Source organism: Maylandia zebra, linkage group LG17 (assembly GCF_041146795.1).
Source record: "Maylandia zebra isolate NMK-2024a linkage group LG17, Mzebra_GT3a, whole genome shotgun sequence".
In the NCBI taxonomy this organism is placed as follows: domain Eukaryota; kingdom Metazoa; phylum Chordata; class Actinopteri; order Cichliformes; family Cichlidae; genus Maylandia; species Maylandia zebra.
Genome location: NC_135183.1, coordinates 29,564,659 through 29,579,538, shown reverse-complemented (window position 1 = coordinate 29,579,538; position 14,880 = coordinate 29,564,659). Strand labels below are relative to the sequence as shown.

Genomic DNA, 14,880 nt, shown 5'->3' with positions numbered 1-14,880 from the left:
GATATTTTGCCTTTGAGGTTATGTTATTCACTAGCATTTGGGCAAATTCAGCTTCACAAACACAACAAATACAGGGATGTATGACTTTGATCTATTGTGGACTTTGAATAAAAGCACTTTGAATAAAAGAATAAAAGTGGCAGCAACGATCCATGCAAGAGTCTTACACTGGACAATTCTAGTGTGCGTCATGCTAAGCATTAGTACAGGAAAGAAAACTGGGGGGGACAGAGAGCTCTTTACAGAACGCCTTTATTTAGAGACCTCTTAACACGACACTCATACAAGCCCAGTGTACAACATTTTCGGGGTCACCTGTAAAACTGTGTCCCAAAGTAACGATTTGATGTTATTAAAAAAAAAAAAAGGGGGGGGGGGGGGGGGGGAAGCAGGTAATGACATCATGCATCAGTAATTTGGAACAGCAAAGGGGGAAAAGCAGAAGAAAAAGGAACAAGGTAAAAATAATGCAGGCAGACTCATGCATATGTGACCAAACCATCTGGCAACATCCCATCATATGTATATTAAAAAATACATATGGGATCTTGTCATAATCACATTTTGAAGGTGAATATTATTTGGCATCTGTAAACATGAACATATTTTATTTAAACACTTGGTTTTTAAGATTACAGGATATAAAATTACAATCTTGGCCAGCAACATGTCACAATATGCAATTATGGGACTTTTAATTTACTTGTAAGTCTAAGAATTTTGTCTAAACATGCAAATATCTGCCTCTATTTGTCAAACCTCAATATCAGTTTGGGAGAAAGGCACTGCAGTATAAACAGATGTTCGTGTAAGCCTGCTACTGAAGCAACTCCCTGTGCATCATGTGTCTTAAACAAAGAGGGAGTAAAATTTTAAACAGAATCAAGTCTTTATTCAAATATAATCATCTTAAATATATCTATATATAGATATATATATATATATATATTTTTTTTTTTTTAAGCACCAAATTCACAGTGATGTGTAGCATGGTTTGGTTTACAAATGAAACCTGCAAGCAAACACAATGAAAAGGGAAAGAAAATAATAAATTATCTTGAACATACCCACCTCGCTTCAATTTCATCTCCAGACTAGGCTGCAATATGATGTATAATGAACAATACAGGAACTACAGAGGTCCAGACACAGGCAAAACCAGCATTTAAAACTTCCTTACATGCCAATGAACAGCACAGTGTTTCTGCATGTTTTAGGCAATTCACCACAAATAACATAAGACTCTTTTCACGGCATGCACTAATTTCATTTTTTAGGATTTGAATGCTTTTATATCCCAGGCAGATGGCATGTCTTTTTGTTTTTTAAGATATAAAAATAATTTGGAGAAACTGGAAATTTAAGATTACTTACAGTCAAAGTTATGCAATGATCCACTTTGACATTAAAAGCTCAGAGAAAGGTTATTGTAATTGGCTGATCAATGAACCTTAGAGAGTAAAGTGAAATAAAAAGGCCAGTGAGGAAGTCACAAAAACATTCACAATAATCTAAAACTCTACAACAGGTCAGTAGAAATGAAAATTATATATTAGATAGGGAATTGTATTAAATTGGCTAAAATGTGCAAAAAACACCGCCATGGTTCAAACCACCATCTGCCACTGTTTCAGACTGATGTCAATACTATCGTCGCCTCTGCATGAAGAATTTTTTTTTTTTTTTAAAGATGACAAAAACAAAAAACCAAATGTCCACAAATGTGTAAGACAAAAATGTGCAAACTGCAACATCAGTTCACGAAGCTACCCCACCCTCCCCCATAAAAAGTGATTTCATTTTAATATACATGCATTCGTCATTCACACTGAACTTTTAAAATTACCAGATAATGCCGATTTGGACAAAAAACAAACAAACAAACAAACAAACAATGGGAGAAAACAGTGTTTGACTTCATGCTGGGGCAAAATAAACCATTTCCAGCTGTTTGATGAAAACCATGACTGTATTAGTTTGACACAAGTGCAGGGACCAGTGGGGGGGGACAGGGTCTTGAGTAAAATCCATAAAACATTCCACATATACTCTGTTCTTCATCACTTTAACTATAAAAAAAAAGGAAGAAAAACAAAAGAAAAAGGCATCCCATTGTTTTTGGTTTTAAGGCGAGGCTACGTCAGGCGGGAGGGCAGGGCGGGGCTTGGGTCACCCTAAGACTTCCTGTGAATTCAATTTTGTACTGAGCCGCTCTCCTCGCTGTCCCTTCCATTTTACGTGTTCTTGCTCCGCTAAGTCTATTTCAAACGTTCAGTGAGTTCCTGTGTGAGGCCCAGGTTGAGCAGCTGCATGGTGGGGAGTGAAGAAAGGTGGGGAAAGGCCTTGAGGAGCTTCTCCCAGCATAGCTCCAACAGGCTGGGCACAGTCAGCCAGATCTTGAACAGAGAGCCAGTTCTCTTGTTCTCATGGATGTTCACCACACCACCATGGATGTACATGCAGCCAGCCTGGGTACAAAACAAAAGAGATGGGGAAAAGGTACATTTTACAGTGTATACAGCTTAACAAGGTTCAGGCTTCTAAACTTCTTCAATGTCATCATTGATTATCCAACTGGTAACAAACAAAATCTTTTCATTAGGTTCTCCTTGCACCTTCTGGATCACCAACAGTTTTTTATTTTTATTTTAAGAGGACGGTTCCATATAATAACTATAACATCAAAAACAAAATTAGATGTCCACAAATATAGACAAAAAACAGCCATCATCAGGGGCTTAGAGCCAATCACTGGTCTCATCCACACATTGAAACTATCTATCACACCTCACCACATGTCTTGCAGCACCCTCTCATATTTCTGCCACTCCTGGGTTCATGCAGTAATACTGATCCTCTCTTGGCACCATAACTTAATGTTTTATCTAGATCCATAAAGTGCAAGTCCTCCTCCTTAATACTTCTGCATCAACACTCTCAAAGCAAACATTGCATCTGTAGAGCTCTTTATTGGTGTGAAGCCATTCTGCAGCTCACTGATCGTTACCTATCTTCTTAACCTAGCCTCCACAACTCATTCTCATAGCTTCACGGCATCACTCGTAAACTCCTTCCCTCTGTAGTTACTACAGCTCCACAATTGATCAATAATGTGCATCAATGTCAAAATTGTCAAGTAGCCTCAAGTTCTGAAATGTGAAGCCTAAAACCTCATATTTACTAACAGTCAGGATAGGGATGATTGTATAAGACTCATATTTTCCCCTCTTTTTTTTAAAGAAGAAAATGACCCTGCTTTTTATTGGATTTACAACATTTTCAACATTTCTGTAAATATTTTCCTCATAGTATAAATATTTACATAATGAAATAACCAGTTTCATTATTTATTTATACCAGAATGATATTCACTTTGTAAATTATATATATTTTGCAAAACGGTTTGATAAACCATGCTGCGCTTTAGGGCATCACTCCTCTGTGATGGACAGATTGCTGTAAGCACTGTCCTCACAGTTTGTCATATTTGGATTTACAAACAGATGCATCAGCTAGAGGCTTTACAGAGAGAATCTGCAAACCAGAAGGTGACGTCACCATGGCTTTGTCCATCTTTTTATATAGTATATGCTAGGAACCCACGACAGCTTATCTAACATGTAATTTCACCTTCTGTGTATACATTTATATTCTGAGTTTGGTGAGTACTAAGGTAATTTTGCTACTTTGAAATTTAGACTGATCCAAAGAAATGGTATTGTACTAACTGGGGTAACAGCAGCACAGTGAAAGTAGGCTGGCTCGGGCATCACTGCTGGTAGTTTGCTCCACTGGAAAGTCTGAAGGTTGATTTTCCACAGATCAGCTAATATCAATTCCCCATTGTAGCCTCCACAGATAAATACATCTACAATAGAAAAAGCAGATAAAAACATTAGAATGAGAGGATGTAGTATGAAATTACAGTGCTTAATAAGTGATACTGGCTATACAGAAATATGTTCTTTGGTATAGCAGGCCTCACCGTTGCGTATCTGCACGCAGCTATGGCACCTTCGAGGAGCAGGATAGCCTGTCAAAAGCACAGATATTTTAGCAAAGTGCACTACTGTTAAGGATAGCACAGGCTTACAGTTAATCATGATGTGAAGTATACAAACCTATCTTTTCATGAGGTTTAGTTGTAATCTCCTCCCAGGAATTGGTTTCCAGATTATAAGCATGTATCTTAAATAAATAAAAAAAATTAAAAAAAACATTTTAAAAAGTGACATGTGTGAAAAATGACAGACTTGGACAATTATCAAGATGGAAGACACTTCTACTGATAAATTCAAAATATTTCCAAATCATCTGATCAGCTTTTGCGTAGAAGTACAGATATATAAACAATGACTAATGCTAGCATTTTTATATGCTTTTTTAGTAGTAGTGTACAGATTTTTTATTTTTTTTTGTAAAACCAGAGTTTTGTTTCTTCTCTTTTTACCATTGGCACACTAAACAAATCCTAGGGAGTTCAAAAAAAGACTAGACTTTAGACTAAGACTATGAATACACCAGGGACATGGATTTTCCTTAGCTGGAACCTTAGCTGGTGACAAGTTACTTGAGGGTATATAAAATCTTTCAGTGGTACAGTACCTTATCTAAAGGATATGATGTCCAGGAAGTTCCTCCTCCCAGAATATAGATCCTCTGTCCATCATGTGCTATTTCATGCCTATATCTGTGAAACACACCATGACAAGGAATTTTAACATTTTAATACTAGTAGAGATGGAAAGAGATATGTTATCAGAAAACTTCACTCGCGATACAATATTGATTCTGCAATAATAATTCCGGCGACCTTCCAGTTACAGATGCACTTCCCAACCCCCTGAGCCACGGTCGCCCAATTATTATTAATAATTCTTTTTTGCTTGCAAAATGATTTTCAAGCATACCAACAATGTCACTATAACCTGCCATAAATGTTAACATAAGACGGAATCAGTCGGCAATTGAATGGGGTCAAAGTGGCAATTATATCCAATCTGTTTCTGATAATACAGCAGTGAACTGCAGAGAAATTTATTGTATTCTATAAAATATTGATATTTGGTTTCCCTGTATTGATACAATATTGCCAAACAAAATATCCCCCCCACCCCTAATGCTAAACTCCTCTATCATCATACCGCTCCTCGGGCAGGTCATCGGGAGGGTTGTTGGGCTTAAGGTGGATCCACTCTCTTGTGGTCAGGTCCAGCCTGTGTAGGTCTGTGCTGTAGATATAACCTGTTGTCCCTCCAAACACGTACAGGAAGCCGTTTATAATAACCATTGCCTGGAGGCAGAAAGTATGAAATGGCAGATAAAACACTGAAACAAAAATTTTACGTACAAATTTTTCTAATTTGAATGTGGTCGTCAGAAAGGAGGACGACTGATTTCTGTGGCTACCTGTCCATAGATTCTGTTGGGCTTCTTCCCTCGACAGTTGAGCAGCGACCATCGTTTGTACTTCACGTTACAAACGTGAACGTCGTTGCCATTATTTTCACCAAAGGGGATTCCGGTGCCCCCAAACACCAGGAGGTTGTTACCGTGCAAAACAGCTGCAGAAAAACAGCAACACCAAATTTGATTTTCATATGTGTTTTGTTTTTTTTTGTTTGTTTGTTTGGTTTTTTTGGGGGTGGGGGTATGAAATACCAACAATGTGTAAACACTAGTAAAATGTTCAGAAGTACTAAATACACAATGCTTCACCTGACATTGATGCCAGCTCTGTGGGCATGTAGCCCTCTGTTCGGATCTGCTGCCAGCAGCCTGTTGCAAAATGATACCTCCATAGCTCCCTGAAAAGTGGATAGTCTTCATTTTCTGAGCCTCCTGACTCATCGTAGTCAGGGTTGTACCCACCAAACACATACAGGTTAGTGTTGTCAGCGACGCAGCGGTGCCCACTGCGGGCAGGTGGTGTGCGATGCCCTGGAAACAGAAAAAAAATAAACAATCAAAGCCTAAAAATGACGATGAGGAGTACCATCCATCATACCAAAAAGCTACTACTTGAGCTAAATGCTGCTCTTAATTTTATGCATGATTTGGACTTTGACACTGCTTTACCAGATGAAACAAACTTTTTTTTTTTTTTTTTTAAACTGACAGAAAAAAAAAAGGTATATAAAAAACATTATCCAAAAGTAATACAAGTACTTGTAATAACAGTGATATGCCGTGGTCATATCACCCAGCAATCAAATCAATTAAAGCGTTAGAGTATAATCTGCATATGCATCTAAAAAGTCAAACGTTTTTTAGAACTTAAGACTAGTTATAGCTCCAACCTGACTAATGCTCCACCGGTTATATACATAACATGTCAACTTTCATATTCATAACTATGAGAAATTCTGCATTACAAGAGTCGTTGTATGACATTTACTGGAACTTGGGAAGAAACGTAAAGGCGTTAGACCAAGAACGCTATATAAGCTCAAGATTATGATCTATGTTAACTGATAAGAATGTGCTTAAGGTTCAGTATAATCAGCATTCATTACTAATTTCCTTGGCTGTATTGCAGTCTTTAGGATTACCATAAATAATTTTTACAACAGGTCAGCTGGGATACATGATGGATGGAGCGAATTTTAATGCAGTTGCATAAATCCTTAACAGAGAGGAGGAAAGGAGTTACACAGAAGATTAAAAAAAATCCTATTTTCTTATATTTAATTTTTTAAATGCTATTGGATAGATATACTAATTGAGGCAAATTACTGTGAAGCCGCAGTTACAGGGTAATTTACTAACAATGTGCTGTAATTTATATATAAAGATGCAGCCAGTTCACCTCAGTAAAAAGAAAAAACAACTTTTTGTAGAAATAATGCAAATTAGTGGCTTAAAAATCCAGAGGAAGGCAAAGCGCTGCATGCCTGCTAACTAAAATAATCCAGTTTAAGCTCAGGTTTCATATAATTTTTTTTCCTCTGAAAACAGCAAGGCAATCATGATAAATGAGACGAGGCTGAATAAAAGTGAATATGCTTTTTATATAAGAAATAACTCTTCTATCAGAAGAGTTATTTCTCAGCACTGTGCAAAGGGGTCTAATGATTAGGACTCAGGTGCAGCGCAAGATTGATCCAGAGGAGAACTGCATTATTAAAAACTGTCCCGCCCTATAAACCTGAAATCTGTGTGGAACAGCTGACCTGTACCATGCGCAAAAGACCACAAAACATCATTTACAGTCAGATGATGAGCCATCTCAGTTGCTATGTTACTATCCCATGTGCGTGAATGCGCACTTCGCCTTTTAGTTTTAATAGCACATTGCAACATTTAAGCATTAATTTAACTCCCCAAACCTTTTATTAGTTACAGATTCAACAAATGGGGTTTGCCTCTAAACACGCACGCAATTTTTTTTCCAAACACAACTTTTTTTTTTTCCAGCACTAAAGTTTGTGCAATTTGCAGTAAATTGTGTTCCGAAGACTTTGTAATTTACACTGGTGTGACTCATTTAAATATTCTCCTCCTGAAAGTGAAAATACAAATACATTTGGCATAATACCAGCCTCAAAAAACCCCTCCTGTTCACATACTGACACTTAGTCTCTTTCGTAAATCCAGCAGCTTTTTAATGTCAAAAGAAGGGTTTGTGCTGCTGTAGACGTTAGTACACCTGGCCCTAGATTTTTCTTCTTTTTAAGCCTACAGTGAGTTTTTCCACAGACTGTTCTCTTTTATAAGACCTCCATAAAACAAAAGGGTCAGAACATGTTGTGGTGAAGGAGGATGTGCGTTTTGTAGTCCATCTTCTACTCATTGTAGTTTCATCAATACTCAGGCACACTATGGCACCTATTTGCTCCTACTGTCTTGTAAAACTTCATATGAGCAATAAAACTACAATATAAGTATTTTATCAGTCATCAAGATAATATTTCTCTGTAGATCTATGTCAGCATCCGTTAGAGTGACCAGTTTTGGTCTTTGCACTGCAGAATTTCCCTTTCCTGACCAGCTTGTATCTGTAAAACACAAAAGTATACAGGATCTCAACTTAGGATCTACCACAGGCATAAGAGGAAATAACTAGCAACCAAAGAGCAGTCTATTCTTTGAAAATTTTATACACACAATAGATCAGCTCAGATATGTTTGGGTTTTAGTTTTTAGTTTTTTGACCAGTAGAGGTTATACTGAAGTTATCCTCGCTATACGTTGCTGGAAAATATAGATGTAACACATCTCTCCATGACTGAGAACATACCTAATAAGAGCTTTAAACATGTTAGTGGACATGGCTCTGTGATCCGCTTAAACCATCAAATATTTTATCAACCCTCAGCATAAACCACAGATACACACAAAGCTTAAACCTTCAAATTGTTATAAATAAAACCTTAAATCCATGAAATCCACTCCAGCCGATATTAGAACATTTACTGTAGCACACTGCAGCCGATAAAGCTCTATGCAAAAGTATTATGTGCCATTTTCTCCTGTTAGCTTAGATAGGATCGCACCCAACACATCAAAAGATAATCAAACAGAATTGCGGGATGTTGCTAGCCTGAATGTAATGCTTTAAAATATCACGAGTAAAGTCAAAGTTTAAAATTCCTGACTCAAAGTAACAAGCAGCTGATGTAAATGACACAGACTCAATTTGACTGTACAAACATGATAACGTCCAGGTAAAGCGTAACGTCGTTAGCATATCTTGCTAATGTTTTTGACCGACCTGCTAACGTCACACCGTGCGGCGGCCGGCCTGTCAATTTCTGGAATTTATTCAGCTGGTCTGGACTGTGAGCACATTCGGCGTCCGACATCGTCTCCCCCTTTACAATCCAGTCACGGAGAATGGCACGTCAAATAAAAACAACATCTCATAAGAGCCGTAGAATCATTTTACGTTTCAGTCAGTTTGGAAGACATCCACAAACGTTACCTCCCCCCGCTGTGGATTGGACTTGGCCAATCACTGGACTCGTTATTAGGACGTTGCGTCATTAGATGTGGGCGGGGCGGCGCTTGCCGGTATGTATCCACAACACAACAGTTTTACTTGGAGTGTGGATGGCCCAAAATGCGTTCCCAGGCTATATATATATATATATATATATATATATATATATATATATATATATATATATATATATATATATATATATATATATATATATATATGCACATATTAAAAATACAAATAATGAAAAAAAAATGTTGTTATTGCTTGCACTGTACAGACCTAGTCAAGGTTACCAATTACCTTCTTTTAACAACTGAGAGTGGAGACAGATTATCATTTAGAACATGAAGTGGCATTCTTATGTTTGGGGGGAGAAACAAACAAACCATTAAAAAAAACTGTCACCATGGGCAGCTATTCATTATCTAGAGATCACATCACCTGTGGTGCACCATAAGGTTCAGTTTTAGGTCTTACTTTGTTTTCTATTCATGTGCTTTCAGTTGGAGAAAATACAGTTAGTGAATCAGGAAGTGCAGAGGATGAGTAGTAAGAATTGGGGGCAGCTATTAAAGACATACCTGGAGATGTTTAAGACAGAGGGCTTTTGACCAGATTGTTTAACACAGTCTTGGAGAACATGCCTAAGGAATGGAGAATAAGTCGAGTGGTAATGATTTTCAAGAACAAAGGTGATGTGCAGAGCTGTAGTAAAAACAGAGTTTAGAAAGTTGATGACCCAGACCATAAAGACAGAGTGAGAGATGTGGAAACTAGATTAGGAGGAGAGTTGAAAATCAGTGAGCAGGTGATGTAGGCGATGGCATGTATGTAAAATTTAATGTAATACTTTTAGTCAATAATTTCAATCACTAATATCTTTAGTATTTTCTTCCCTAATGTTAAAAATATGGTCAGATAAGCAAGATGGGACAAAAATGTTTCTGCTTTTATCCAAAAGTCCTCGATGAAAATATATTGGGACAATGCTGGGCCCTCAGAACGCATCATTCTTACTCAAATGCCTCCAGATCATAAAGTAGAACTGTGCTGGCTTGAACAGAGACACATTTTCCTACTATCTGGTGATGCAATATTCTAAAAATTGAGCTAATAACAGTATCTAGTGGGATGTGTTGCAAAACAAATCTCCACCAAATAAGAATTTCTTCAAAGCGACTTTGTTTTTGTCTATATAGCATACCTTATAGTTGAAAATATTCATGTTTTCATTACATTTGTGTTAGAGCTATTACTTATTTGAAATTTAATTTATGTAGCTCTTTATTCTACAACAAACTACACAGCATCATATGGTGTCTTAAGAAGCCTCCACTTCAAACTACAGCAGAAGATATTAATGGATTACTAATCTTACAGTGTAATATTGCCCAAAAAAATAAATTCAGAAGGGGGAATTTTGTATGCATATTTATTGCAGTTTATTGCATCTGTATAACAACATTTAACAAAAGATCCATAATAAAATACAAATTTAAAAAGTAAAATTTTAACCCTAACCCTAAAGAAATTTTAAAAAATTTAAGAAATTAAATTAAATTTAAAAAGTAAAATTAAATTTAAATTAAATTTAAAAAGTAAAAATAATAATGTTAAAAACACACAAAAAAGTACATTTTAAATCCCAAATTTTTTTTATATTAAATACCAAATAAATAATTCTTTACATTTAAACATTAATAACAGTCAATCTATGAATTTAGCCTTACGGAATTACGCTTCTGAAATTTAAGCTATGTTCACGGTGAAGAAGTGATGTTGTTGCAGCGCTGTGGTCTTGCAGCATCACGAAGCGGAACTGTCGGTTTCAGGGTGTATTTTCCGTGGGACCGCAGAGCCGATCATGGCGACTCTCGGCGGCAGTCGTGGGGATCGTCTCGGCAATTCTAATCACAACAAGTCTGCTATTGTTTCCCCGGAAAAAGTTCGTGAAATTCTCAATGAGGGGGTGTCGTCAACAGGCGTGGGTTCCAACAGGTGCGATTCTTTTTTTTTAATCAGAGAGCGCTCATGGTTCAATTTAAAAAGACGGAGAACAAGTTGGCGCTAGCTAGTTTGCCTAGCCACTTAGCTAGCTGTACTTTTAGCTTCATTCAGTCAGCATAACGAGAAGACGGATGAGATTCCGCAGGTTTGGATGCATCTAAGCTAGGAACTGGCACGCCTTTGTGCTTTCATTGTTGTATTCATCGGGCAAGTTTGTTATGGTAGCATCTGAATTGTCGCCACTGTGTACAGTTAGAGATAAGAGGGGGTGGGGACCTTAAGTTTGGTAGTAACTCCTTACTTTGCAAGTTTGCGGTTTTGCTTCCATCATTAGGTTAAACGAATCGATTCTATTCAGTAGTGTGCGATTAAAAAATGAAAATAGGAAACATATAACGTGAAGTACGCATAGCTTTAACCAGTTATATTTGTTTTATCAATCATGTAAATAAAACTGCATACTGAAGATGTGTTTTCCCCTTTTTGATGATTTCAGTGTACAAGGGGATTTGAATGTGCTGGAAGTGAAAAGCAACTCTCAAGCACCTTGCGAAGCAACGAACAAAGAAGCCTTTTTCTCAAGAGTGGAATCCTATTCAATATCCTTTTTTCCCTCATTTTGAATCAGTATGAGCCATCTTAGTTCTTGTTTTTATGTTATGTTGTTATTATTACATGTCCTTGCTGTATGTAAGTTGAAGTTTCCCTTAGCGCCGCACTGTTTGAAATGGGCAGGCAAACCACGCATACTTTCCCCTTTGATGTGTGCCAGATATGGCTGGATCAGTGTTGGCTGTGATATGCTCAAGTGCTGCAGCTGCCAGGCTTTCCTATGTGCATCCTTGCAGCCAACTTTAGACTTTGAAAAATGTGAGTGAAACTTAAAGCAACTGCACAATAACAACACTAGAGGACAAACAGGTTGTTTTGGGGTTTTTTGGCAAGGTTAGGTTGATATTGTTGGGCTGCCAAAATTTTTTTTTTTTAAATTGAAGCACATCTCCTCTTTTAAACAGATGAAAGCCGCATTGCAGAGATATCAAGGCAGCTTCAGACACAGCATGAAAAGTTTTGTCCTTGGCCTGACTTTCCATGTCCAGGTGGGAGCAAGCATTTTGCATAAAACGTATATATCAGCAAAAGTAATTTGCCTTGAATAAACTTTGATTTTCTTTTTTGTCCATGTAATGATCATGGTAAATGTTGCTTTTATTTCAGAGCGTTTCTGGCTTGTTCCAGCCTGTGAACCATCGACACTTCTTGCTGCCTTTTTGGAGCGCTTCCAGAGCGCCTGTCTCCTTGCACAGCAGCTGCCAGCAATGAAACCGGAGCAGCTGAAGTCTATGGTGAAGCTGCAGAAGGGCTTCAGCCTTTTTAGGATACTGACTTCAGTGCTGTTTAAAGCATTATACATATTATTTACATTAGAGAATACACTTAAAAGAATGCATTATCGAGATTATAGAAACAGTTGTCTGAGTCACTCCTTCACCTATACTTATTGGCCACTCTTTCCTTGCAGTCTTTGACAGAGGACGTTATCAGCAGTATGCTGCAGGTGATTGAGGAAGAACAAAAAAGAATGGGAGAGACTCCTTGCTCTGAGCCTTTAGCTATCCAGATGGCAGCATGTATTGTTTCTCTCTGCGGTTGGGCAGCAAGGTGAGATGTAACTCGAAACTCCTTTCATAGAAATCAGTGTTGTCATATGCTGACATTAAAAGTTGCGTGAAAATTTAGAAACATGGGACAAAAAAGTGTTTTTCTCCATCTTAGTCCTGCTCTGCACGCCATGAGCCTGCCGATCCTCACCTGCTCCTACTGTATGCGCAAGGTGGGCTTGTGGAATTTCCATCAGATGGAGGGAATGGGAGGTGAAGCAGACAATTCAACAAATACACTGGGCACCCCTGTTCGGGCAACCAGTCCTGCTTCAGCAACCCCAAATGATGGTCAGGGAGAGCATTCGACTTCCACCTCACCGAGCCCTGCTACAACTCCTTGTCGCATGAAGCTGCGGAGCCAGGACTCCACCCGCTCTGACCAGGTAAGGAGGAGGACCAGGCGTATTTCCCGAGCTGTGCCATTAGCTGGAAAAACACTGAACCACGCTGTGCACAAGCTATGATGCACGCTTATTAATCCGTTCAATTAGAACAAGTGAATGTAAACTTCAGAATATACTAAGCTGCTTCTATGCTGTCTTGGTGTATGTTACAGGGAGAGGGTACCTCCTCCCCAGTGGCCTTGCGTGCCCGGAGCAGAGACTCACCTAGCCCCAGCGAAGAACTGCCAAGCCCTTTGACGAGGGGCAAGAGGCCCGCAACTCGCAGTAGAGGACAGGGAGATGGCTCAGGGACTGACGGCACTACTAGCCTGCCTCCAAAGCGCCTGTGCCTCTCATCAGCTGGTGGTCTAGTAAGAACTAACATTACTGAGGTTTTTTGTTTGTTTTTGTTGTGGTTTTTTTTTTTAAATGATGGCATCAGACTTTATCTGAGGGAATCCGTACAGTCCTGCCTGGTTATTCAGCCAGTGTTTCAAGAGTAATTTGAGTATTTTGTTTGGTTTACATTTCAGTTAGAAATTTTGTTAAATTAAAACATGAAAGACAAACATTCCCTTTTTTAAGGCAGAGGTGTATAATACAAATGTTGACTTACTATCTCTTATTTCAGGATGGGCCCTTGCCCAAGAATGTATTTGACCCCTTAGCTCAGCACAGGGAATGGTGTCCCTGGATCTCCGTAGGAAAGGAGAATGTGGATCCTGGGGCTATCCCTTTTTCAGAAAAAGGTTCAGGACTTTATCAGCAGGGCTGGAAAGCTGCTCTGGACCTCCTCATGCCCATGAAGAAGAACTCCAGTATAGACGAAGGCAGTCCAGCACAGGCAAGACAAAAAGTTCAAATATTTATATTTCATAAAAAAAGAGTCATCAGACATGAATATGATAGATTTACAGATTTTTGCTTTGTTTGTTTGTTTTTTCTTCCAGGGCCCCCGTGACAAATCTAAAAGGGTGTTTGCTATATTCCGACAGTGGCAGGTTTCCTCTTCGCCATCTCAGTAGACTCTTTGCAAACAAAAACAGCATTGCAACACTGAAGTGATGAACTGACCTGCACTCTTGTTTGTGGTACAGAATCCATATTATGAATTGACAGGAGTGTCAAGTGTTATTAAATGTAAGCCATCAATTGAGGTCTTGTTTCTGTTCAGTGTTTGTCAAGGACAAATAAGGTTCATTGTGTCATTAGACAAATGAATGTGTTCCCAGTAAACAGTAAAAAATGTGAATGAATGAATGCTGTGGCTTTTTAAAAAACATTTCAGTTCGGCTACAAAAGATTTGGGATGTGTACCGCCATCCACATGACCACAAAGTCTGCTTTGGTAGTCCTTGATGACAACGTGATGGTCTGGATTTTTGTGGAATATAGAAGATCATGAGAAAGGGCCACATGGCTCTACACTGGAAAGATGATGTTTACCTTTATCGTATTTTGAGTTCTTTGCAAGAGCAGTAAACATTAACCTCAGATTAGCAAAAAAAAAAAAGACTGTGAGGAAGTACTTATGTGTGTATTGTTTTGCTTAAACACCAGATGGATACAATAGCTGTCCTCGAAGAGAGCAGAATCTTTTTGGAGTAGTGATGTTTTGTTTTTTCTCATCCGTGCTACCCGGTTTGAAATTCTTGATTTTCTGTGATATTTCGTTACCGATGCAGTTCTCACTATCTTGCATGTACCTTTGTCTTTGTAGACGCTCCTAAAAGGGTTTAATAAATTGCTCTTCTGAATGTTTGTTTTACTTTGCATGTCGTTCTTCTGAGATTTGTAAGATAAGGCCAGTCAAAAAATTTATGAAATTATATTGTAAATCCAAGAAAAATGCACACAGTACAAATGTGTCAGATGGCTCTGC

At 38.2% G+C, this 14,880-nt stretch overlaps 2 protein-coding genes across 3 annotated transcripts; one reads left to right on the top strand and one right to left on the bottom strand.

Moving 5' to 3' along the window:
- Window positions 1–235: 235 nt before the first annotated feature.
- klhdc10 (kelch domain containing 10) lies at window positions 236–8,955 on the bottom strand. The gene is made up of 9 exons (XM_004548245.3): window positions 8,714–8,955; window positions 5,719–5,940; window positions 5,410–5,564; window positions 5,145–5,293; window positions 4,606–4,690; window positions 4,122–4,188; window positions 3,986–4,033; window positions 3,729–3,868; window positions 236–2,468 (listed from the first exon to the last, which is right to left on the bottom strand). Exons 1-9 carry the CDS (start codon window positions 8,802–8,804, stop codon window positions 2,259–2,261), a joined length of 1,167 nt encoding a protein of 388 aa, XP_004548302.1. The 5' UTR covers window positions 8,805–8,955; the 3' UTR covers window positions 236–2,258.
- Window positions 8,956–10,757: 1,802 nt separating this feature from the next.
- Window positions 10,758–14,755, top strand: zc3hc1 (zinc finger, C3HC-type containing 1). Of its 2 annotated transcripts, none has more exons than XM_004548246.3 (10): window positions 10,758–10,942; window positions 11,448–11,550; window positions 11,671–11,821; window positions 11,968–12,051; window positions 12,170–12,297; window positions 12,474–12,613; window positions 12,728–12,998; window positions 13,172–13,369; window positions 13,630–13,842; window positions 13,949–14,755. In XM_004548246.3, the coding sequence occupies exons 1-10, from the start codon at window positions 10,809–10,811 to the stop codon at window positions 14,021–14,023; spliced, it is 1,497 nt and encodes a 498-aa protein (XP_004548303.1). In that variant the 5' UTR covers window positions 10,758–10,808; the 3' UTR covers window positions 14,024–14,755. The 2 variants fall into 2 exon arrangements, with proteins under 2 accessions (XP_004548303.1, XP_004548304.1); XM_004548247.4 differs by lacking the exon at window positions 10,758–10,942 and adding an exon at window positions 10,964–11,096.
- The last annotated feature ends 125 nt before the right edge of the window (window positions 14,756–14,880 follow it).

Coding starts and splice junctions, on each gene's coding strand:
- klhdc10 (XM_004548245.3), bottom strand. CDS start 8,804: ATGTCGGACGCCGAATGTGCTCACAGTCCAGACCAGCTGAATAAATTC. Junction 5,565..5,718: donor AGAGCTGGCATCAATGTCAG/GTGAAGCATTGT, acceptor GTTTTTCTGCAG/CTGTTTTGCACGGTAACAAC. Junction 4,691..5,144: donor GATGACCTGCCCGAGGAGCG/GTATGATGATAG, acceptor TGTGTTTCACAG/ATATAGGCATGAAATAGCAC.
- zc3hc1 (XM_004548246.3), top strand. CDS start 10,809: ATGGCGACTCTCGGCGGCAGTCGTGGGGATCGTCTCGGCAATTCTAAT. Junction 10,943..11,447: donor ACAGGCGTGGGTTCCAACAG/GTGCGATTCTTT, acceptor TGATGATTTCAG/TGTACAAGGGGATTTGAATG. Junction 12,052..12,169: donor GCCTGACTTTCCATGTCCAG/GTGGGAGCAAGC, acceptor CTTTTATTTCAG/AGCGTTTCTGGCTTGTTCCA.